The sequence below is a fragment of the Xyrauchen texanus genome, chromosome 44, assembly GCF_025860055.1.
Source record: "Xyrauchen texanus isolate HMW12.3.18 chromosome 44, RBS_HiC_50CHRs, whole genome shotgun sequence".
Taxonomy (NCBI): Eukaryota; Metazoa; Chordata; class Actinopteri; order Cypriniformes; family Catostomidae; genus Xyrauchen; species Xyrauchen texanus.
The window spans coordinates 6983971-7008484 of NC_068319.1; the positions used below are offsets into that span (position 1 = coordinate 6983971).

Genomic DNA, 24514 nt, shown 5'->3' on the forward strand with positions numbered 1-24514 from the left:
GTAGAATGACCTCTTATATGTTAAAATATCAAGAAAAATTGGATTGCTCATAACATGACCCCTTTAAAAAAGTAAAGTGAATAAAAAAATGGACAATGGCCCTATAATCAAGAGTAAATAATTTCTCTCTCTCAACAACATTGCTTTGAGTTGCACAAATATTTGGATGCAGTTTTTCCGTGTGAACAATACCTAGACCAATCAGACATAAAATGTTAACTTAAAAAAAAAGCTGATAGACTTAACAATAAAAGGGGACCAGAGGGCTCATTTCTCCAGAACAGAAAATGTTGAAACATGGGTGTGACCCATTTTTCACTTGGGAAGGTATAGAAGGTATATAGACTTTAAAGGTATAGTTCACCCAAAAATGAAAATTCTTTCATTTTTCACTTAAAGAAAGACATAAAGTCATAAACATCTGGAATGGCATCAGGGTAATTGAATAATAAGAGAATTTTCATTTCAAAACCAGCATAACAGCATTTGCAATCATTATATTTATGAACGTGTAAAATGTTTTTTCCAAAGGAGTGTAGAGATAAACAAACAAAGTTTGGATTCTTCCCATGAAGTTTTGATGATAGCTAATACACTATACATGAAAATTATTTATACGTATTAATAATTTGTTCTTGCATATCCTTTTATAGCCACCAGAGGTGATCTATTCAGCTGGCGATGCCATTGTCCTAAAATTTCACTCCGACAACACTATCAACAAGCAAGGTTTTTATGTTCGGTACATGAGCACTAAGTGCCAGGACACCCTTCACACTAGTAAGCGAGTTCTTTATGACAGAAGAACTCAGAAGAGCATAACCAGAGAGATTCAATTCTTCTCATGCATCAGTGGTGCCACGAGGGGCCCCTCGTTCCCTCCCTCCAGCCTACAAAGAGGAAATTTTAGTGGTGCCAAACCCTTACTGTATCCTTTCAACTAAAAGCATGGAGAACAACACTGATGCAGGGAAATGGCAATACATCGCCCCATTAATCTTCAAATTATCTATTGAAAACTTTTGGAAATGGAACATCAGACTGGCATTGCTGACTGCAAGTTAATAAAAATGTACGATTTGAATTGCAAATTTTCCTGATTTGTGCTTACTTTCCAGATACCTCTTCCATTCCCCCAAGGCTAGCATATAAAATACTATTTTATTAAAATAATAATGGAATACATCAATCACAATTCATGCATCTAAATTGGTGGTAACTGATTTGGTAATGTACAGAATATCATTCAGTGATAATGTCAACGATCATCTCTTGTAAAAATTAATTCTAGCAATGTATCTTACATGAGAGATTTACAAGATTATTCAAACTGCTAGATTTGTTTTAAACAAACGTTCATTTAAATTACATGACGTGAAATTCTCCACCTTAAGTGTTGAACTGGAAGACAAAAATGTTAATGAACTAATAAACATTATTTTAGGTGGCTCTAATTTTTATTTCTCTTTTAACATGGTCTAATATCATCGAGAAGAACCTTTATTTAGAAATCAGCACTAAATGTTGAACTTTTATTCCTGCTGGAATAAACCCCATCTAAATCCAGCTTAATCTGGTTTCCTGGTCTTAGCTCGTTGGACAGCCTGCTTGCTGATTTTAGAGGAATTTTGGGCACTTTATAGCTGGACAGGCTGGGAGACCATCTTAAACCAGCTAAGACCAAACCTCCAAAAGGCTGGTTTAAGTGTTTTTTCTTCGTGATGCACAACGAATGTGAATCAATTTTCTTCAGCAGGGATTTGCATTCTGCAGTTAGCCCAAGGACAATCCCTGGAGAGAAAATGTTAAATTGCACTTTATTATAGCACACTGTGACCATATTGATAAGTTTATTATTTACCCAAGATTTTAGGTTTATTTGTAGTATTGTGTCTTATTTCCTGTGCTGTGAATGTACAAAAGTCATGGCTAAAATTAGCATGACACTCAGTGCCTTCAACAGTACACAACACTTACAATATAGCACAGAACGGCCTCAAATTGCTTTATACAAAACATCACAAAAAATATTAAAGAAACAAATTTTCATTAGAATAAAATGTATAAAGCATTAATGCGTTAAGTGACATCCTTCTGCTAGAATATATAGTCCCTAACACATGAGCAGTAATGATATTAAAGGGATAGTTCACCCAAAAATTAAACATCATAATTTATAAAAACAAAATCCTTTATTCACCTTCATGCCATCCTAGTTGTGAGATTTTTAGAAAAAAAAAATTGATCTCAGTGATTTGGTTCTACAATATGTGGTGTAAAAACGTCTGAGTGCTGCCCTCCCGTCTGGCAAGAGGTACCGAAGCATTCGGGCCCTCACGGCCAGACTGTGTAACAGCTTCTTCCCCCAAGCCATCAGACTCCTCAATACTCAGAGACTGGTTTGACACACACGTGTCCTGAGTTGCACTTTAATTACTGTCACTTTATAACTGTCTGCTACCTCAATAACTGCTATGTGCATAGAACATTATCTCATAGTATGTTATGTTTACATTTTTAGAAACTGTCATCTTTTTGCACTACTGAGTACTGGTCGGCGCTGCACTGTCTATTGTCCTGTTCATTGTCAGTAATTTGTTGTACTGTCCTGTACTTTTTGCACATGTTTGCACGTGCACTTTATATAGGTATATGTAGGTTTTTTTATATAGGTATTTTATTTCGTTGTGTTGTCTCATGTGGTCCTGTGTTGGTCCTTTGTTGTTTTTATGTAGCACCATGGTCCTGGAGGAACGTTGTCTCGTTTTGCTGTGTACTGTACTAACTGTATATGGTTGAAACGACAATAAAAACCACTTGACTTGACTTGACTTGACTCTTCAGGTTGAACGGTGGCTACTGCAGTTGAATTTTCCTATTGGCTGTTGCGGTACTTCGTGACGTAAGCGGTGACAGCTGACGTAAGCAGGTTCCAGCTCACCACGCCAGATTCATGTACATGTCGTCTTGCGACCGTGTGAGGAATAATAATAACATAGAGTCTGACAGCAGCTGTCAATTAATCCGTCACTACGAGTCTCAGTAGTGACGGATTCTTTGTGAAAAAAATTGATCTCAGTGATTTTGACCATGGCATGATTGTTGGAGCCAGACAGGCTGGTTTGAGTATTTCTGTTACTCCAGAATTTACTCCGAATGGGGTCAAAATCAAAAAAGCGAGCGGCAGTTCTGTGGACAGAAATGCCTTGTTGATAAGAGAGGTCAACAGAGAATGGCCAACTTGTTTGAACAAACAAAGTCTACGGTAACTCAGATAACCACTCTAAAAACTGTAGTGAGCAGAGTAGCATCTCTGAATGCACAATAGGTTGAAATTTGAGGTGGATTGTCTACAACAGCAGAAGACCATGTTGGGCACTTTATTAGGTACAATTGTGGTGAGAAATCATTTCAGATACTATTCTGAGATGCGGGTTGGCGCTGTTTTGGCAGCACGAAGGGGGCCTACACAATATTAGGCAGGTAGTTTTAATGTTGTATATATATATATTCACTCTCTGTAAATTGATGTGTATGGTTTACCTAAATTAGTAGGTCACACTCTGAGTAATTCACCCTATAATTGCAGTCTTTTATATCCAGTGTTAAAACCTTCAATGTCTTACGACTTAAGTTGCCACAGCGGGTTCCCAGAGGGCAAAATATGGTTGTATTAGAGTGCTTTATTGTTCTGGGTAACTTCCTAAGTGACTCAATGATTTATCCATTTGAACATAAAGGTCCAAGTCACTGTCAACTCCACAGCGTCATTTGATTTATAAACTTGTTTGGGTGGCAAACAATAGATTTATCAAGACTTTAATTGTTTTAATTATTCCTATGTACTAACTCCTAGAAAACACCTCTTAATTTGTTCCAAGAAAACTAGACGGTGATTCATTCAGAGTGGATAAAACTCCATGTGGGCCTAATGAACTCATCAAAAGTGCTCTTGCGCCTTCTTGTGGTCAATGCTGGTAACTGCGTTTATCTTGTGAGCCAGGAAATATTTGGAGAACTCTTTTAAAAGACAGTATATACAAATGTATATATATATGTATATATATGTGTATATATATATATATATACACAAAAAACGTTAGAGAGGATTCTAGAGCGCTTATCATTATGTGGCTTTAAAGTGTCTATTGCTCTTTTGTTTACGTATGTATAATATATTTTCACAGGCACAAGGCCGTATCCATTTCTTTATCTGTTTAGCAAGTTCTCGCCTCAGCAAGACTTCTCAAAAATAAAATCCATTCGCCTTGTTTTCTGATCAGATACTTTTTGCTTATTGGCTAATAAAGCATGGTCTGTTCCTACGACTAGAGCCTATTGTCACAGAGACAAGTGTAATTTCTCATATCTATTTCAGTAGTATTTGATTTGTGATAGTAAAAAGATTAGCTTATAGCAGATTTAAGTGGAAAAGTGTCATAAGATTGCCATGGTTTCTTACCATTTTTTAAGTTTTGGTTTCATGCTCCATGTGCCTTCACTAACCCATAACACTGGAATAGCAACATATGATTTTGTATTATACCTGAAAAGGTGTAAATTGCCCAGGTCCAGCCTAGTCTATATAATTATTATTAAAAATGAACATTAAACCATAATATAATTGGAAAGACCACCAATAAATGAAAATTCTGACATTGTTTACGCACCCATATGTTGTTCCATACTAGTCGTAATTTACTTTGATTGCATCGTGAAAGTGAATGGTGATTGAGGCTAACCTTCTGCCTTTCGCATTTTACAAAAGAAAGGAAGTCTTATGGGTTTGGAACAACATGAGGGTGAGTAAATAACAACAACATTTTCTCTATTGGGTGAAATCAGATTTTAGGTAGGAACACTTTAAGAGGCTCATTTTCATGCACTTTGTCCAGAAAGCCCAGGTTAAAATAAGGGTAGAGGGTTTCAGTGAAGGTGTCCTTAAAGGTATAGAGGTGTGTCATGCTTTCAGCATTGTAGAATGACACCAGACCTCTTTTGTAGTCTAGATACACACCGATCCTTGCCAGTGGCTCTTCCAAGGACATTAATGTCGGAGGAGATGTCCCCGCCATGTACTGAACTCCATAAGACAGAGAGAGCGTCCAGAAGCCATTGACAGGCATAGTATTGATTACACCTTTCCTCGTGACCGATTCACGGGCAACTCCCACCGTCCAAACGGTGCTGCTGTACACCTCTACTTCCCAGTAATGACGGCCTTTAGTGAACCCCTGACTGCCCAGCAGAGACAGGGCGGCGTTGAAGCGTTGTGGGTTGTCCTGCACTGCACTGTTGAAGGTCTGGTAGCGCACACAGGTGAGTGAGGATGTAAGACTCAACCAGGGGTTGGCCGTTTTGGAGTTTAACGTTATGGCTGAGGGAACTAGACAGGGAACAGTTTATAATTTAATAGAGTTTAGTATGCTGTACATTTTCAGAATACCCATGAAAAATCCAGTAATACAGCTCATAATAGGCAATGCATATACTAATATGGCCTGAATAGGATTGTGCAAATTGGGATGTGTTAATAATAAATTACATTCCCCAGCTATAGTTATAGTATGTGATACAGTTTTCCACTCTTTTCTGGCATAAAACCTGAATATCAATTTCTGGCTTTGGGCAAAATTAAGCAGAATATACATTTGCCACAGTTCATAATTCAGTCTTATCTGCCCTTGAACAATTCAGGACTTGCAAAGCAAATAGTATGACAGAATTGGTGCCTAAGTAAACAATATGTATTAAGCGTATTAAGTATTAAAAAAACTTATTAAGGTCAAAAAATGCATTCTAAAATGAAAAGATTCTAATGTGTTCAATAAAAGTTAAGCTCAATCCAGCATTTGTGGCATACTGTTGATTACCACATACAATCATTTTAACTTCTCCCTCATTTTCTAAAAAAAAAAGAAAAAACTATGGGTTGCAGTGAGGCACAGTGGAAGTGAATGGGGCCAATCTGTAAACTTTAAAATACTTACCATTTAGAAAAATACAGTCACAAGACGTAAACATTATGCATGTTAACATGATTTTAGTGTAACCTTTTCTGTGTAAAGTTATATCCGGTTTGACATCTTCGTTGACTTAGTGCTGTAAACACTAAAATCCTAAAACAACAGTAAAAATTACGGGTTAAACAACTTGACAGCTCAAATATTAAACAGGTTTTAACAGAAGAATTCATGTAAGTGTTTTCAAATTATAAGTTTAACATTTCAACCTTCAAACCCTCCAAAAATGGGCCCATTCCCTTCCAGTGTAACTGTCTTACTAAAACCTTGATAGATGAGTCGAATTTAATTTTTATGGTAATCAACATTATGCCACAAATGCTGTCTGATGAGCTTATTTTGTATTGAACACAGAATATTCCTTTAAAATGTCTTATAAAATTGTATTTTAATAGTGCTATATTAAAAAAATTTATTTAGAAAATTTTGGTAACTGTTGCAACCTCCATCCCCTGATGGAGGGAACGAGATGTTCTGTCGATGTAGTGACACTAGGGGTCGCTCTTGAGAGCCCCGAACACCTCTATTCTTTTGAGAAATGGCCAATGAGAATTGGCGAGTGGAATTTGTATGCATGCCTTTATAAAGATGTTCAACGTCAATGTGTGATCTCTAATAGAGAAAATATACTCTTTAGCAGGAATATATACGCTTTTAGTGCTTTCGAAGCGTCCAGGGGCAAAATCTGCACTCGTCGTGCAGAAGGAGAGAAAGCCGCTGGAAATGCGCCGTATATCCAACAGCATACACTTCTTAAGAGGTGAATGGAACAGCAGTAGTATTCAGCTCGCTTATAGTACAACCGCTCGGCTCCGAAGAAAAAATCTGAATGAGAGTGGGCATTCCTTTTCCTTTTATACCCATATGTCTGGGGGAGTGGCATGCAAATTCCACTCGCCAATTCTCACTGACCTTTTCTCAAAAGAATAGAGGTTTTCGGGGCTCTCAAGAGTGACCCCTAGTGTCACTACAACGGCACAACGTCGAGTGAGTGACAGAAGGGGAACTACAGTTATATAGGCTACATGTTGTGCTCTGAAAAAAAAAAAAACATTCTCAAACCTGGATAGATGCTTCCTTTTAGTGACTTCCACACTCTATACTGTAGGGGCCCGGCAAATCGGCCCTCACACAGACTGGGTGGTGTCAGTGCCGGCTTCTCGAACTTCGGTGGCTGCCTGCTTAAAACAACAAAAGCCCAGACACAAACAACATTCAAGCAATTCCTCTGGTAGAAAAATGTATAAATGTAACAGAACCATAGAGTTCTCTCACCTTTGCAGCAGGCTCTTTATACTCTGCAAAAAGACAGGAAAAAGGAGATTGATAAATTTGGCACAGTTTGGGAGGCAGGGGGAGAAGTTTTCCACATGAGATCAGTGTTTGAAACTAGGCTACACCTCCCTTCTGCATCTTCGACTGTGGAAAATCCCCTTGTGCTGCACTAAAGGCATTATCTTCCTATGGCAGTGCTGAGATCATTATATTGCATCCTGTGTTAAGCTTCTGTTACCAGTTAACTCTGTATCAAAATAATTAAGATCTGCGAAAATATCTGATAGGCTATGAGTTCACCTGATGCTTGTTGAAATCCAAGAGAAAGATTTGAGTCTTGGTAGAATTTGCCACGAGCATTTGCATAAACTCTGCTCAAATTGTCATATCGCCAACTGTCTCTTTTGCTCATGTTGCCTCAAACAGCCAACTCTCACTGAAAAGCTGTCAGTGTGCATGTCCATTAAAAGCATAACTGCTTGCACATTTCATGTCCCTGCTATTACGTGTGTGACTATAAACTCACCCTGAGCAATGTGTATGGGTCCTGTTCGGTGAGTTTGTCCTCAATGTCATTCAAAGATCTTCGCAGGCGTGAGATCTCCACACTGAGCAGGGCCTTGTGCTCGTCCAGTCTTATCAGCTCACGCCGTTCCTCCGTTTTCAGCTTGACCTGCAGGAGTTTCTCCTCCTGGTACAGGAACTGATGGAGCTCGCTGAACTGTGCCTCGATTCTTTGCTTTAGATCTGCCGTGTGGTCCTGCGTTTGAAAGTATTTCAAAAGATAGAGTCTGAATTAGAGGTTAAAATCAACCTGAAATTCCATTCGCAAACACATTTAAGAGTGAAACAGTATATTCAATTCTAGGACATTTTCACCCAAAAATGAAAATTCTCACCATTTACTCACCCACATACCATCCCAGAAAATATTAATTTCTTTCTTCTGCTGAAAACAAACGAAGATTATGTCAGCTCTGTAGGTCCTTACAATGCAAGTGAATGGGTGCAAAAAATGTTAAGCTCCAAAAAGCACATAAAGCATAAAGGTAATCCACACAACTCCAGTGGTTCAATCTATATCTTCAGAAATGATATGATAGGTGTGGGTGAGAAACAGATCAGCATTTCAGTTTATTATAAATTCTCCTCCCTGCCTAGTAGGTGGGGATATGCACTGATCATAGAAAAGGACTTAAATATTGATCTGTTTCACACTCACACCTGTCATATCACTTCTGAAGATATAGATTTAATCTCTGAAGTCTTATGGATTACTTTTATGCTGCTTTTTATGTCCTTTTGTAGCTTCAAAATTTTGGTCACCATTTACATGCTTTATAAGGACCTACAGAGCTGAGATTTCTGATCATTTGTTTTCAGCAGAAGAAAGAAAGTCATACACATCTGGGATTACGGTAAGTAAATGATAAGATAGAATAAACATTTTTGGGTGAACTATTCCTTTAATTTAAGACTTGATTCATTCAGCCAAACCTGAATGCCAGTTTGCTAAATAAATTACTGAATATCTATTGTGCTATTTTGACTGACTGATTCTCGTGACAACTACTAATTCGTTCAAGATGGTAAGATTGTAATATAACGTAAGACTTGACTTTTTTTCCTGTAGAGAACAACCAATCAACAAACTGAATTTTAAATTGATACAATACAGGCATAATATATTTGCAAGACACTTTATTTAAAAAAAGGAAAAATGCAATATATGCAATATAAATCACTGAGTCATTCGCTTCCCTCATCTCTTCCAAAACCCCAATGTTTTCTTTTTCCATGGTTATTTTCCACTTTAAATCATGGTTAGGTTTGGAGTTAAACTTAGGAAAAATCACATTAACATTGTTAATTAGTTTGTTTATTTATCTCTATGGGAGAACAAATCATACGTTCTGTATGAGCCGACCCTTATGATTTCTTACAATTTCCTTGTACTATTATTACGACATGTCATGAGACCATGTTGGCTTTGACAGAGAGGTCTAGATGATGTAAGTTGAAAAAGAATGTTGTTTTGGAGTCAGAGCAAGTTTCATTTAACATTTTTGACATTTATATTTTGATGAAAAATTACATATTAATATGCAATTTAACAATTAATATAACAATTACATATTTTTTGCAGCATATTTATCTATGGATTAATGATGAATCTAATGAATCATGCACAATAAGACCAGGAACATGTATTAAAAAAGTAAATGGAGTCATTTCATGTTGACTGATCTGATAAACAAAAAGGTTGTAGGTTCCTAACCCTTCTCTTTACTGCTTACTGGAAAGAGTTGAATTGAGATGATTGGGAACTAAAACCGAATTCCATTATGTATTATTTGCAGAATTATTTTTTAAGTGAGTTCTTCAACAGTGGAATGTCAAGGTAGGAATTCTAGCCTTACATGAGATTTCATAGCAGATGATTTTTTCTTACCTTCAGTTTTTTCACCTCTTCTTCAGTCTCTCTTTCACACTGCAAAGCAGTGTTGAGTTCAATTTGAAGGGCATGTGCAGACGTGCTAAGAGAATCCTGTTAAACATGGAAGGAGTTACCTTTCTTCTCATATAGACAACAGTTACTGCTGAACTGGGCAAGCTGTAGTTAAAAAGTACCTCTTTCTCACTCACTCAGACTCTTACCCGATATCTCTGTTGTGCATCTTGCACACACACCAGCGTGTGAGCCCTGTGGTCTTGAGAAATCCCACACACCAGACACACCAGTTCCTGGTCTTCTTCACAATACAGCTTCAACTCTTCTCTGTGCCGGGTGCAGAGTGGTTTAGAAGGCACTTTTTCAGCTGTTAATCCTCCACCGGCCAACCGACCTTCACTTTCCTCTATACCTTGGCAATAGCTCTCCACAATGTTGGCCACGATGCGGTTGGGTCGATAGTTCTGGCCAGGAAACACTTTTCTGCATTGAGGACAGGAACCAGATCCACCCTGCCCTTTGCCGCGAGGGCCAGTCCAGTAGCTTGAAATGCAGGTCTCGCAGAAAGTGTGATCGCAAGGCAAGGAAACTGGGCACTTGAAAAGGTCTAGGCAGATGGAGCAAGTAAGGTCCCTACTAAGACGCACTGTGGAGCTATTGGACACCCGAGGACTGATTTTAGCCCTTAGTTTTTGCTTTTCCATCTTGTCCTGTGTGGGAAGATTGATGGACATCTAGTCTATTTTGTGCAATGATGGTCTGCCACAGTTTTAGATGTACTTTGACCTTCGTATGCTGGTTCTCTTTCCTTTGATCTTCTCTCAACTTCTTTCCTCCTTCTCTCCAAGCTCTAGCCCTGTCTTTCCTGTTGACTGTGAGAAAGGATAGGGGGAACTGAGGGGGCGGCTCTTGTCTAGAGTTGCACTTCCCCCTGTTCTCTCTCTCTTGATGTCAGACCTACAGTCAGGAAACCAAGAACCTAGACATGTATTGTTTATTTTATGAGAAAGCCTGATCTACATTTGTGTATCATAACTTTTACCCACTACATTGTATTTTTTCAATAATTTATTCATACATGTTCCACATACCACATCAGCCTGTGATGTGTTCCCCGTTTTGGTAAGCATTATTGTGTCTTCAATTGTTGCATTCTATCTATCTATTTATATATCTATCTATCTCGATTTATATATATCATATTTTCTATCCATCCAACTATTCATCTATCCAAGACCTTCATGAAACTACACTCACTTAGCACTTTCTTAGGTACACCTGTACACCTACTTATTTGTGCAATTATCTAATCAGCCAATCGTGTGGCAGCAGTGAATGCATAAAACCATGCAGATACTGGTTATAAGCTTCAGTTAATGTTCACATCAACCATCAGAATGGGGAAAAATGTGCTCTCAAAGATTTAAACCGACATGATTGTTGGTGCCAGATGGGCTGGTTTGAGTATTTCAGTTACTGCTGATCTCCTGGGATTTTCACATGCAACAGTCTCTAGAATTTACTTAGAATGGTGCCAAAAACAAAAAACATCCAGTGATCGTCAGTTCTGCAGATGGAAATGCCTTGTTGATGAGAAAGGTCAACAGAGAATGGCCAGACTGATTCGAGCTGACAGAAAGGCTACAGTAACTCAGATAACCACTCTAAAAACTGTAGTGAGCAGAGTAGCATCTCTGAATGCGGTCGATACTTGAGGTGGATTGTCTACAACAGCAGAAGATCAAGTTGAGCACTTTATTAGGACCATAGTGTTCCTAATATAGTGTTCAGTGAGTGTATATTTTGTTCTCCCTTGAACAGCGGGATGTCTATAAAGTGAACATTGGTTCTTGAGTTTTACGGGCAAGTGAAACAATAACCAAATTCTCATATAGAATAGTTCCAGTTTAAACAATGTTATTTAAGCACCACTGCTGAGAGAGTTGTTTATCTAGTTGAATGTCGTCATCATGATTACACATGCCTGCAGCAACAGTTATTAGTTATGGTTTCCAAATTGCAGCAGCACAGAGTCTGGCTTGTGTTATCTGAATAGATTGGAAGCAGAGAATAAACAGCTGGAGTTAAACTCCCTCCCTTCTTCTCCAGGACCACTCGGCCTACGCTTCCTTCCTGTCTGTTCAGTATTGTTATAAAGTTAAATTCTATATATCCTGCACCTCTTATATATTCCCAGAAATAAAGATGGAGCATGTTTATAATCTAATACAGAGAAGAATGAGCCAAACACATGTTTGAATAAATTGATATACTGTATTTGTGGAGCGTCTCTTGGGAAAACAAAAGGAAAGTCTTGAGTGTTCAGAGTGAGCTCAGAAATGGGTTTTAGGTCAAGTCTACAGTGGTGGTATCTAAATCTTCACAGGAAACTTGGCAGTCACGATAGGGGCTTTTATGTCGAAGACTCTTTCACAGTTGTTTACTAGCATTTGGAAATTCCACCCACTTCGACTGGGTGGGACAGGAGTCTTTGGGACAAAGTGGAAAATCAAGGAGCCTGTACTGGCTGCCAGATAGAGGTTGAGGATTTTGACTGCAATTCCATGGTTTGAGTGAACCACACTGCTATCTCACAGTTAGAAGTCTGATAAGTCCACATGCTGTCAATCAACAGCATGAGGCCCTGTGCAACCCCGCACAAGTCTTAGTTCATGAGTCAGCATTTAAATCCATTACACAGACATCGGTGTTGGTACTTCATGCCATGCTCTGTATCTGTCAGAACATGCCACAAAGGAATGCTTATACTGTACACACACAGTTTGAGATCATGATGTGCAGTGCTTCCAGGTAGATATGCAGGAAACTGCAAAAGGGTTGTTGACATGAGAAGGATTGTCCTGCAGAGACATGCTATACTCCATCTAAAACTATTTTAAATTTTTTTCTAATTCTGTATAATTATAAGACATGCAGCTTTTAAGAACACATATTAAGAAAAAATGGTGCTCATCTTAGAACATCAAACACCCAGAACATACACTTTCCCTTAAACATATATTTATTACACTACTCTGGAATACTTGTTAAAAATGTTTTTCAATGTTGTCAACTTCTCCCAGCCTCAATTAGACACTCTGGTCATAGAATTTTAGGTACAAATATATATATATATATTTTTATATATATATATATTTTTTTTTTCTTTTTTTTTTTTTTTCTTTTTCTGATTGGTCAACCTGCATACTCGTCTTCCTCAATGCTGTGAGACAGTATAAAAGTTATCTGCTGCTTCATTGTTCAGATCAGTTTGTCTCAGTTAATATTACATTCTTCATTTCTACCATTTATTCTCCAAAACTCACCATGATTATTACAGCTGAGCTATCTCTCTCATCAAGTAGCCAGATTTATCAGACAGCCCTACACATAAACCTGCTGTCTTTGCCTTGTTCTGGTGTGAAAAGGCATGGTTTTAAATGAGATGACGAAAACCATACATTCATAAGACTACTGATGCATATGCCTACATTGTAAAGACATAGGCTTACGTTTATCTGCTGGGTAAAGTTAAGATTTAGGTTTGATATTCGTTGGATATTCACGTAAGGGACCATCTGAAAACTCCACCCACAACTAAAATGTCACTGGAATCAAATTTCACAGGTTTTAGTAGATCGCCAGAAAATAGCTGTGCATATTAATGTACAGTATTCACTTATATTATTGGGGGGTCACTAAAATTAACAAAAACATTATTTTCACATTTCAAAGTTTGTAGTATGTTCCCAGTAGATATACTTAGTTTGTACAGTATAAAAATTATTATTTATAAAAATTACACATTATGTCTATGGAAAGTCCCCATAAAACATGGAAACACAATGTGTGTGTGTGTGTGTGTGTGTGTCGCTCTTAACAATTGCTCCACGTGGCAATGAATGTCCTCATTTTGAATCGCCTGAAGAGGAAACCTTGTCTGCAGTCAGTGAACATTTTACAGATGTGTGTAGGCACTGTGTCTGACTTGATGAGATAGATAGCTCAGCTGCAATAAACGTGGCGAGTTTTGGAGAATAAATGGTAATGATTGTAATATTAACGGAGACTAATAAATTATTCAAGCCATATATTAGTGAAATCAAATAATCAAAACGCACAGTGTCCTGTTGATAATTTTTCCAATTTCCTATTTTTAACTTGAGCATTATCGAAATAACGGACCGAAAAATAAGTCATTATATATTTTTTTAAATATTGGTTTTGTAAACGAACAATGAAATAAGCCGTTTTTCGTTTTCCCGATTTTAAATTCCTTATTGAATATGAAATTGTTGATACACGGATTTCATTACGCTTGGTTTACTGTAGGAATTGCGCCCTCTTGTGTACAATGTCGGCAGTTCATAGTTCAGCTTTTCATATAAAAGAATACATGGTCACACTTCAGGATTATTTAATTGAATAAAAAAACAACATCAAATGTGATTTAAAACTGCGAAAAACTTGAAAAGAAATATAGACAAGATGCAGCACCTAAAATAGCACTTTACCTTAGATTTGAAACTAAAATCCTAAAGTAGGGGGAAAGGTTTATGTAAGTTTTATTTTTTGTCAATGTATACCAACTTTGTATACTTTTTTATGTAATAAACGTTTTTTCTGCATCTCATACATACCACACGCTCAAAACAATGTCCCCCTCTTGTGCCCGACGGTTGCAGTGCACCAAAGTGTTTTTAGGAGGAGTCAAGCAAGAGAGGAAGTGACGTAAGCCTGAGTTGGTCAGTTCATCAAAGTCCCAGCGAAAGCGCGCGAAGTGACACTCAGATCCTTTTTGGAGCCGGTGGAACAGAAGCGCCTGTCCTTCTTTTAGAATTTATAGATCGCTGTATTTACAAAAAATTGTCTGACTGCATCTCTGCGGCGAAGAAAAGCACAAAGCTAGGCCTCCCTTGTGTCGTAACAGGAATTAAATTTACCACTATTCGAAGAACAATGTTTGAGGCACGTCTCGTTCAAGGCTCAATCCTTAAGAAGGTTCTGGAGGCTCTGAAAGACCTCATCACCGAAGCCTGCTGGGATGTCAGTTCATCGGGCATCTCTCTGCAGAGCATGGACTCATCTCATGTGTCTCTGGTACAGCTCACACTCCGAAGCGATGGCTTCGACTCTTACCGCTGCGACAGAAACCTCGCCATGGGCGTCAACTTGAGCAGGTACTCATTTAAACGATATTAGCTCATTTATTCTTGTTGTTTTTCTTGGAACTGCGTAGAGAGTGAAAGTTGAGTATGTCTGTGCATGACCGCCAACTGCAGGAGAAACAGGACCGCGCAATTTGTTAGATTAAGACGAATCTAGCACATATTTGTACAATACTGCTATAGTATTGTTTAAAAATATAGCTTTAATATATCAGATAGTCTGTTAACATTTATCTTTGGAGGTATTTGGCGCGCATAATATTTCCTGCACACTTCCCACACTTATTATTGTGACGTCATTTACGCGCTCTGAATGTGGTTGGCGGGAAATGGAACGGGGTTGGATGATTGACGATATGGCTTTAGAAAAAGACAAAGAAAAACTTGTTATAAAATAAAAATACACCACACGTAACGTTATTTTATTTAAATCCTCTATATGTTGAGGAAAATATAGTTGAGTAAAAAAAAAAAAGACTAACACTTGATATAATCCTGGGTTTCCATGCTAATGAAATAATTCTTGTTTTCGTTTTTTTTTTTTTTAGCATGTCAAAGATACTAAAGTGTGCTGGAAATGAAGATATCATCACACTTAGAGCAGAAGACAATGCAGATTCTCTTGCCCTCGTCTTTGAAACACTCAGTGAGTTTAAAACTTGTATATCCTTTATAATGTTCATATTTTGTCTTGCATTAGACATGAAGCTATTGATAACTTAATTGCAGAAGTTTACATATAGGCTGAATGGCTTGGATGCAGCACACTATCAATACAAATTACACATTTAGTATAACATTTATAGATTTAGTACTTGAGCCAACTATTAAAATATACAGATATTGCTGTGGCAATCATTTGTCTGACTTGTGTGTATTTATTCTATTGTCTTTTCAGATCAGGAGAAAGTTTCAGACTATGAGATGAAACTGATGGACCTGGATGTCGAGCAGCTTGGAATACCAGTGAGACGATTACTTTGTACAAACTGATCATTCTAATAATTGATAATTTGTTTTGTTCCATTGATAAGAGAAGGTGTGCACTCTGAAAATGTCTCTAGAAAAATGTATTTGTTATTTAGTCTAAAAGCCTTCCTCAATGTGTCCATTAATCACATTCCCTTGTTTCCTTCCCTCTTCAGGAGCAGGAATACAGCTGTGTGGTGAAGATGCCATCTGGTGAATTTGCCCGAATCTGCAGAGACCTGTCACAGATTGGTGACGCTGTCATGATTTCCTGTGCCAAAGATGGAGTGAAGTTCTCTGCCAGTGGAGAGCTGGGTACAGGCAACATTAAGCTCTCACAGACCAGCAATGTTGACAAGGAGGATGAAGCGGTAACATTCGTTCTTTGGGTTATATATGACAGACACAAATCGGACACTTGTTAATTTTTGTTTGGTTTGTGTGAGTTTAATGAGCACTGCTGTTTTCCCTCACAGGTGACAATTGAGATGAACGAGCCAGTACAACTAATTTTTGCATTGAACTACCTGAACTTCTTCACCAAGGCCACTCCCCTGTCCAAGACAGTCACACTTAGCATGTCCGCAGACATTCCACTTGGTATGGACGTTTGACACTCTTGAATTCTAATAACGATTAATTTGTAAAATTTCTTGTCTTTATATTGGAACAATCGAAAAATAATCAGACTCTTATTTATTTCAACAGTGGTTGAGTACAAGATTGCAGATATGGGACACGTCAAATACTATCTGGCACCCAAGATTGATGAAGAGTCAACTTAAAAACAAATAGAAGGCTGAATTCCATGAGCTGCAGGGTTTCATTCTGCATAGTAGAAATGGTTTGGATTGATGTTTTGGGAAAATGCAGTTTACATCTCCGTGTCTGCTGTGGTTGCCTCAAATGGATTCACATTTCCGTGATCATCTAAGCCATACCATAAGGTTGGCAAATATATGGGTGCACTTAATGATGGTTGTCTGGTCTTTACCAGATGCTGTGGATGAATCTATGGTGCCCATGGCAGCATGTACAGACTCTCCTTTTGTTCAGTCTATTTTTCTCTCCATCTTTGTGCTCCTCCCCTATTGATGTCATTTATTTCTTTTCTTGCCAACTGCTCATTCCAATATGTAGATAATTTTCTGTAAATATGCTAATAGGACATTGTTCATCAGTCAACCATTAATAAAACTTTTTGTAATGATTATGTGCTGTTTTTCTCATCACAAGGTATTTAATGATGGATATTGAAAATACCCTAAAAAGTTTTTAAAAATTTTTTCTCCTGTGATGTACTTTTTTTTTTTTGGTAAGATATAGATTAGAAACTTGTCCATGTAAGGTTTTAAAGATGAATTGTCATTTTGTTTTGCCACTGGAAGGTGCAGAAAAGCTGTAAGTACTTCAGACCTTGTTTTTACTTGTATCTTTTGTGAAAGTTTTAACAAGACTTAATTGATTGCTGCAACTTGTAAAATTAATACAGGATCTACACATTACATTTTTTTTGCTGTGTAGCTACACTTAATAGAAGGCATAATGCTTTCTGTTACTGAAAGCATGCAATAGAAATTGAATAAGCAGTGAAAACAAGTAGTATGAATAGGGTGTCACTGAATTGTGTAGGGGTTAGGGGTCTAGAAGTTAATAGTCTTAATTATATTAAAATCGCCGTCTATTTTCAATGGCATCTCGTTTTCAAAGATATTGCTAAGATGTCCATTTGCATGTCAAATATCAATCCTTAGTAAGGCTATACCAAGCGTCTTCAACCATTTTTAAGCCAAGGTCCCTTTTGTGAGTAGAGAGCCAGAGCTGGGACCCTTGTTACATATTGTAAAAAAAACTCAAGTGTTGCATTTTATGCTTATAAAAACGTGTTTTGTAGGGACCTATCGTATTGTATTTACATTGAAAAGCCATTGAAATAATCATTAAATGCTGAATAGCATGTGTTCTCCAACATTTTTTACATAAGTGACATTTTGAATTTTCCTTATTAATTGCTATAACATACCCTCTCCTAAATGAAAAAGACAAATTCAGACAGACCCTGTCCATGCAGAAAACATAAAATTAATTTACAATAACTAAAAGTGAGTCATGTGAGTAGTAGATGTTATAGTACATGGTCTCACTTAGCACTTTATTAGGAACATAATCCTAATAATGTGCTGTACGTGGTCTTAAGTTGTTGTAGCCGCCGATCCGCCTCAAGGTTCCCCATTCCGAGATGCTATTTGCTCACTACAATTGTACGGAGTGGTTTTCAAACTTACTGTAGCCTTTCTGTCTGCTTGAACTAGTCTGACCTTTTTCTATTGACCTCTCTCATCAACAAAGCATTTCTGTCCACAGAACTTCTGCTCACTGGATGTTTTTTGTATCACGAAAACTCTAGAAACTGGTTTGCATGAAAATCCCAGGAGATGGACAGTTACAGAAATACTCAAACCAGCCTGTCTGGCACCAATAAGCATGCCACTGAGATCACATTTCCCCCCCATTCTAATGGTTGATGTGCACTCCGTTTTAAAATGAACTGTTATGCTTGTATCCTAATAATCATATCAAAGGGCACTCATTCGATTAACTGAAATATAATTTTTTTTTTTTTGTAGAATAGACCTATACGCCACTATTTTCTCTGTCTCTGGTACCCAAATGCCCATATTTTATGTTGACTGTTTAGCTATTTTTACTTTTACAAAGTACTATTGCTGCCAACTTGGGAATGTATAACTATTCCAAAATTGCATTTTTTTTTTTGTATTATAGCCATGGCCCATAGCACTATTGACTCCTGACACTGTTATTATTGTCCAGACCTTTGCTGCATGGGAAGGAAATGTCAAGACCGGACCTCTTGGAACTTTAATTGGGGCATACGCCATTTGCACACCTACATAACTTTAACACAGAAAGGGTTAGTAAGTAATTTTTTTTTTACACTAAACTTGTTATAATTTTATAAAAGCCTTACATTCATTCTTCTGTTAAAATATATTTGAGCTGTAAAATGGTTTAGGGTTTGTTGACATTACATTGTCATGGCAACTAAATTGTAAAATTGAATTTAACTTTACACAGAAAAGATTAGAAAGCGATTTTATCAAACTAAAATCATGTTAACACATATTGTTTATGTCTTGCGGATATACTTTTAAAACAGTAAGTATTTAAGCAATTACAGATTGGCCCCATTCACTTCCATTGTAAGAGCCTCACTGGAACCCAGATTTTTGGGGCCAAAGGGGATGAGATAAAATGATTTTTTTTGGTAACCAACATAACTTTTATTTAACCCAGAATATTCCTTTAATAAAACAAGGCTAGCACATAATAAAAATAAAAAAACTGGGCGTTTGCTTTAAAGGTGCACTTAGTAACTTAATGTTTGTGTAATCTTGGACTTACACTGACACCAAGTGGTGTGGAAATGTAATATTCACAGTCAGCCATGATTACTTTAATCAATGAGTGAAAGTGTTGGATGGTTACTGAGATTAAGTAAGTAGTATTTGACTGGTCGTGTGATTCTAACATGGCAGCCCCCATATGCGGAGCCTCTCCATGTAAAATAAAACATCTTTTATAAGGTTACTGATATGACTGGAGTCTTTATTTTAATGTGTACAATTCATGTCTTTAGGAGTTAATCTTTTGAAGCAGTTTGAAAATTGTCGAGGTATTAATGGTTCAAGGTGTAAAAAAATGTGTCACCTTCACATGACTATTTAATATAAAGTTAAAAGGTCTCCAAATGTCATGTAATTTGTCAATTGATTTTTGGCTTTTTATCTGTGTTGTAGTGTGTGTGTATTTGGTGGGGCTGGGGGCACCAACATTGATGTTGTGCGAGTGACATCTTACAACCTAATCAAAACTTATGACCTTAAAATAACATCAGAATAAAAACAACCAATTTAACCATATTTATAACCAAAAAAGAGTTCTGAAAAGCTTTTTCAGTTTTTGGATTTCCCATTTGCATTAGTGTAACCCGGTTAAAAAAGCATGAGGTGATAAGTGCTGCTTGTAGGTAGGCCTATCATTTAATAATCATAATATATAAATAGTGTGATTTAAAAAGGTTGATTTTCATTTAAAAAGTTATGATAAAAATGTTAAAAGCAGTTTAAAAACTATTATGTTTATTGTTTTAGGGGAGAGATAATGTATTTCTGAAAACTGTCTAAACCAGCATTTATGGGGTTAATAGCAGAGAGTCGGGGCTCGGGTTGATGATTGGGGTGAGGACGGACGAAAAAGGAGAGTGAAGCAAAGAAGTGAGCGTACAGATATTTTCTGAGTTAATTTGTTAATTAGTAGTGCACAAACCAGTGTGTAACTTGTGTCTTATGATTGTTTACACGACAATCAGTGAGAAGAGCGACAAGCTGCATATTGAGAAACAGGAGGAATGTTTACACGAAGTTCAGAGACTGTTTACTTTTGTGTTACTGCAAACATTAATGTTAACGCTTAGTCACCTTGATGTATAGGCTGGAGTCCGTTCATTACAAGTGAACGACATTTTCTAGTTTAAAGTTTGACTTCCTCAGTTGAACAGTTTGAGGGTTTTATTCGCTGTTTTCGACCTGAAGACAGAAAAGAGACTCAGACAGAGCTTGGAGCAACCAGGATTTCTCTCGTGAGTTTTACTGGAAACGTGGAGGAGAAAAGATAAACAAACGGAGTTCGTGTTGAAACGCTAATCGGATGCTGAGCCTGCTACTGTGACTATGGGGGTAAGGACTGGACAGAAACATTAACTCAAGATATCCTTAATTTTGTTTGCTCGCTGACGAGCGAAACGGCCATTAAGTTTTGGGCCACAACGAACACAAGCACCGCTTCAGGCCTGCTACGGTATTTTAGTTTTACAATATTTTTGGTTGCCGGCTTAGATCGCATTAAGGTGTGTGTGGGCCCACAAAGCATGTTGGTTTAAGTTACTTTTAAGTGGTACACTGAGATTTTCTGAATTAATCCATTTGGAGGTTAATAGGGTTTAAATTGTTGTCTGTGCATTTATATATGGTACAGTATTGATAATATTTTCTTTAAAAAAGAGGGACATTTTACATTGAAGGTTTAAAAAAGAACAATCATATTCTTATTTCATTTTCTTATTTTATTGGAGATAATAATTTCTTTGAGTAAATAATTGATATTTATTTTTCCAAAACCTTGTGTTGTGTTATTTGAGTACTTACCTTGAAAGAGGGTATTATTTTATTCTGAGAGAGACATATACAGACACTTAGGGTTAAAAATCTTTATTAAAACTATAGCTTAAGAAAGGTGAATTCATAGGTAGGTTAGAGAAATAGTTCATGTGGGTATTTTAAAAGAGAGATCCAAGATAACATCTAAAACTGAGGTAATCAAGGTAAAACACATTTGATAAATACCTTAAAAGAACCCAAAAGCTCTGCCCTCATCAATATACATACTGAGGGGAGCTACATAAAATGGAGGCACCGCTGGGATGTTCTTGGATTTTTCAGTAAAAAAAAAAAATAGTCTAAAGGTAAAGTGACTAACTAAAGTTACTAAGCTAATTTACAAACAGTATTAATATGGAAAAAACTGAACTAGTGTCAGAATTAAAACGCTGGTGCCGTGGTGAGGGTTTGGATGAGACGCATGCACTTATGACCATCGTCCCAGAAGATGTGGAAATCAGTGAAGTGGAAGAAACACTGGAAACTATTAAGTCTTTAGGACGGGTGCGTGTCCGTGGGAGAAACTTCAGTGCAAGACTACACCGACGGATGGTTTTGTGTGAGAGTAGAGAGACTGTGCAAGAGGAGAGTGTTCCTACTGAAGTTGTGCCTATTGATGGTGGAGAGGCATGGCCTGTTATCATCCTAGGAGGGGCACAGGCAGCTGCTGAAGGGTTTAATAGTAAACTAAAAGGGTTGTTGCAGGCTGAAGGAAAAACCATGGAGGACCTCAAATCATTATTCCCCAGTACACCCCCTCCCACTAGCTCCACTGAATCCATCCTTCGTGCTGTTGGAGATTTGTTGGAAAAGACAGCCAAACCAGCTGATGGTGGGAGTTATGGTCGACTACGTATGTTCTCGGGGGCCCTGCCAATGCCACCAGGTGAGGAACCATTTGATCATTGGCTAGAGCAAGCATCACTTATGGTGGAGGAGACTGAATGCTCTGATAGAGAAAAAAGACGCAGAATTATTGGAAGTTTAAAGGGGCCCGCACTAGAAATTGTGAAAGCAGTGCGGCACGCCAATCCTGAAGCCAGCCCAAAAGAGTGCTTGGAAGCCCTTGAAAGTGCTTTTGGAAGTGCTGAGTCCGGTGATGATCTCTACTTTGCTTTCCGATTGATGCAACAGCAAAAAGGAGAGAAACTGTCAGATTTCCTTCGACGTCTTGAGAGGTCTCTAGCTAAGGTGATTCAAAGAGGTGGTCTCCCTGCTAGCGGCAAGGATCAAGCCCGACTGGAGCAACTGCTGAGGGGTGCTATCAGCCTCAGACCTGATGCTGATCCAGCTGCGCTTGAGAGAAAGGAAGGCTGCACCCCAAACTTTCTACAGCTGTTGACTGAGATTCGTGCTGAGGAAGAGTACTGAAACTTCTAGAAAGAAGCTCAGTGCCTCAGTACATCAAGTGCATGCTAATACAGAAGTGGATACAAGGCAAGCTGAGATCCAGAACTTAAAGGCTGAAATAAAAGAGCTAAAGTCAATGGTTGCATCAGTAGTGACCAAATCCACTCATGTCAAAGATGATTACATGGAGGTTAAAACCCTTAGTGCACCGCCTGGCTCTGAGAACCGGCAAGATGCCGAGCTGGCTGCCTTGAAAAAACAACTGAAACGACTAAAACAGAAAACTAGCAACAAGATGCCTGAGCAAGATGCTGCAGTTGCTGTCTCAACCATGGAGGCTTCTAAACAGGTCCCCAACTCCCCCAAGGGAGCACCGAAAAGGTCAGAAGAGAATTTCTGCTATAGGTGTGGTGAGAGCGGACATTTTGCCACAAAGTGCCGAAACCCTGAGAATCAAGCCAAGGTTATCCGAAAGCTAATTCATGCTTTGAAGGTGACAAAAGACAGACAGCAGTCCGGGGATGCTACCACCAATGAAGTTAACTCCGGGGTCAAGAAAAGTGCTGTTACCTCATCCGAGCGGGCTGACATCCCTAAAGGCTTGATTGGTCCACCCAGCATAGTACCTGTGAAAGTTAATGGACATTGCTGTGATGCCTTGCTTGATAGTGGTTCTCAGGTCACTATTATCTTTGAGTCTTGGTATCAAACTTACCTGGCTGATGTCCCAATACGCCCCGTGTCTGGTTTAGCCCTGTGGGGACTAAGTGAATCTGAGATCAGTTATCCATACCGTGGGTATGTAGTGGTCGACATTGAATATCCAGCAAAGGTTGCTGGTGCCGACCAGACAGTGACAGTTCTCGCTCTTATATGCCCCCAGCCTCGAACTGCAGACCAGACTCCTATCATTGTGGGGACCAATGCCAGTCACATCCGACGTCTTGTACAGCAGTGTAAGGAAAATGGCATTGACATCACCCAGGCACTGGGGATACAAGCCTGTTACAGTGACAACAAGCTAACAGCGCCTGGCACGGCCACAGCCCTGGAGGAGGAGGGTGATATTGGCTGTGTGTTATGGCAAGGCCCTGGCCCACTGACTCTGCCCCCTGGTGGTGATTGTACTGCCATCTGCAAAGTTGAGTACAAGCTCCAGGTTGACAAAGAAATCCTAATGGTTGACTCGTCTCCGGTAGCTCCACTCCCAGCGGGTGTGCTATTGCAGCCCACGGTGGTGCCCAGCGAAGAGGTGAACGTCAACCATTTCAGAATCTTGGTCCAAAATGAGTCTATGACAGAGACAGTCATATCAGTGGGAACAGTTATCGGGCATATGTATCTTACAGATGCAGTCACTCCTCTCTCTCCATCCAAGAACGCTGACACCGAATTCGATGTGAACCTGATCAACTTCGGAGACTCACCTGTTTCGGAGGAGTGGAAAGAGAGACTCCGTCAAAAGCTATCCACAAGGTCCCCGGTGTTCTCTTTACAAGAATGGGATGTTGGATTGGCAAAGGGAGTAGAGCACACAATCAGGATGTCAGATCCACGGCCGTTTAGGGAGCGCTCTCGTCGCCTGGCTCCAGCTGACCTGGAAGATGTGAGAAAGCACCTCCAAGACCTGTTGCGTGCAGGGATCATCAAGGAGTCTCGTAGTCCCTATGCATCCCCAATCGTGATTGTTCGCAAAAAAAATGGAGCTGTGAGAATGTGTATTGACTACCGATTGTTAAACAGCCGAACAATCCCAGATCAGTACACAACACCTTGTATTGATGATGTGTTGGATTCAATGACAGGAAGTAAGTGGTTCTCCGTTCTTGATCTGCGGAGCGGTTATTACCAAATCGCCATGGCTGAGGAAGATAAGGAAAAGACGGCATTCATCTGCCCACTGGGGTTCTTTCAGTTCGAGAGGATGCCGCAGGGGATAACTGGAGCCCCAGCCACTTTCCAAAGATTAATGGAGAAGGCTGTGGGTGACATGAATCTGCTCGAAGTCCTTGTCTACCTCGATGACTTGATTGTATTTGG

At 38.6% G+C, this 24514-nt stretch overlaps 3 protein-coding genes across 3 annotated transcripts; 2 read left to right on the forward strand and 1 right to left on the reverse strand.

The window, feature by feature from the left end:
• Positions 1–4: 4 nt before the first annotated feature.
• LOC127636819 (zinc-binding protein A33-like) lies at positions 5–14436 on the reverse strand. The gene is made up of 7 exons (XM_052117571.1): positions 14391–14436; positions 9957–10707; positions 9751–9846; positions 7825–8058; positions 7299–7321; positions 7086–7204; positions 5–5386 (listed from the first exon to the last, which is right to left on the reverse strand). Exons 2-7 carry the CDS (start codon positions 10482–10484, stop codon positions 4842–4844), a joined length of 1545 nt encoding a protein of 514 aa, XP_051973531.1. The 5' UTR covers positions 10485–10707; positions 14391–14436; the 3' UTR covers positions 5–4841.
• Positions 14437–14513: 77 nt separating this feature from the next.
• Positions 14514–17663, forward strand: LOC127636820 (proliferating cell nuclear antigen). Its single transcript, XM_052117572.1, has 6 exons — positions 14514–14930; positions 15467–15564; positions 15817–15884; positions 16064–16258; positions 16364–16487; positions 16596–17663. The coding sequence occupies exons 1-6, from the start codon at positions 14710–14712 to the stop codon at positions 16670–16672; spliced, it is 783 nt and encodes a 260-aa protein (XP_051973532.1). The 5' UTR covers positions 14514–14709; the 3' UTR covers positions 16673–17663.
• A 3815-nt stretch (positions 17664–21478) lies between these two features.
• LOC127636346 (paraneoplastic antigen Ma2 homolog) lies at positions 21479–22495 on the forward strand. Its single transcript, XM_052116798.1, has one exon. The coding sequence runs from the start codon at positions 21479–21481 to the stop codon at positions 22493–22495; it is 1017 nt and encodes a 338-aa protein (XP_051972758.1).
• Positions 22496–24514: the final 2019 nt, after the last annotated feature.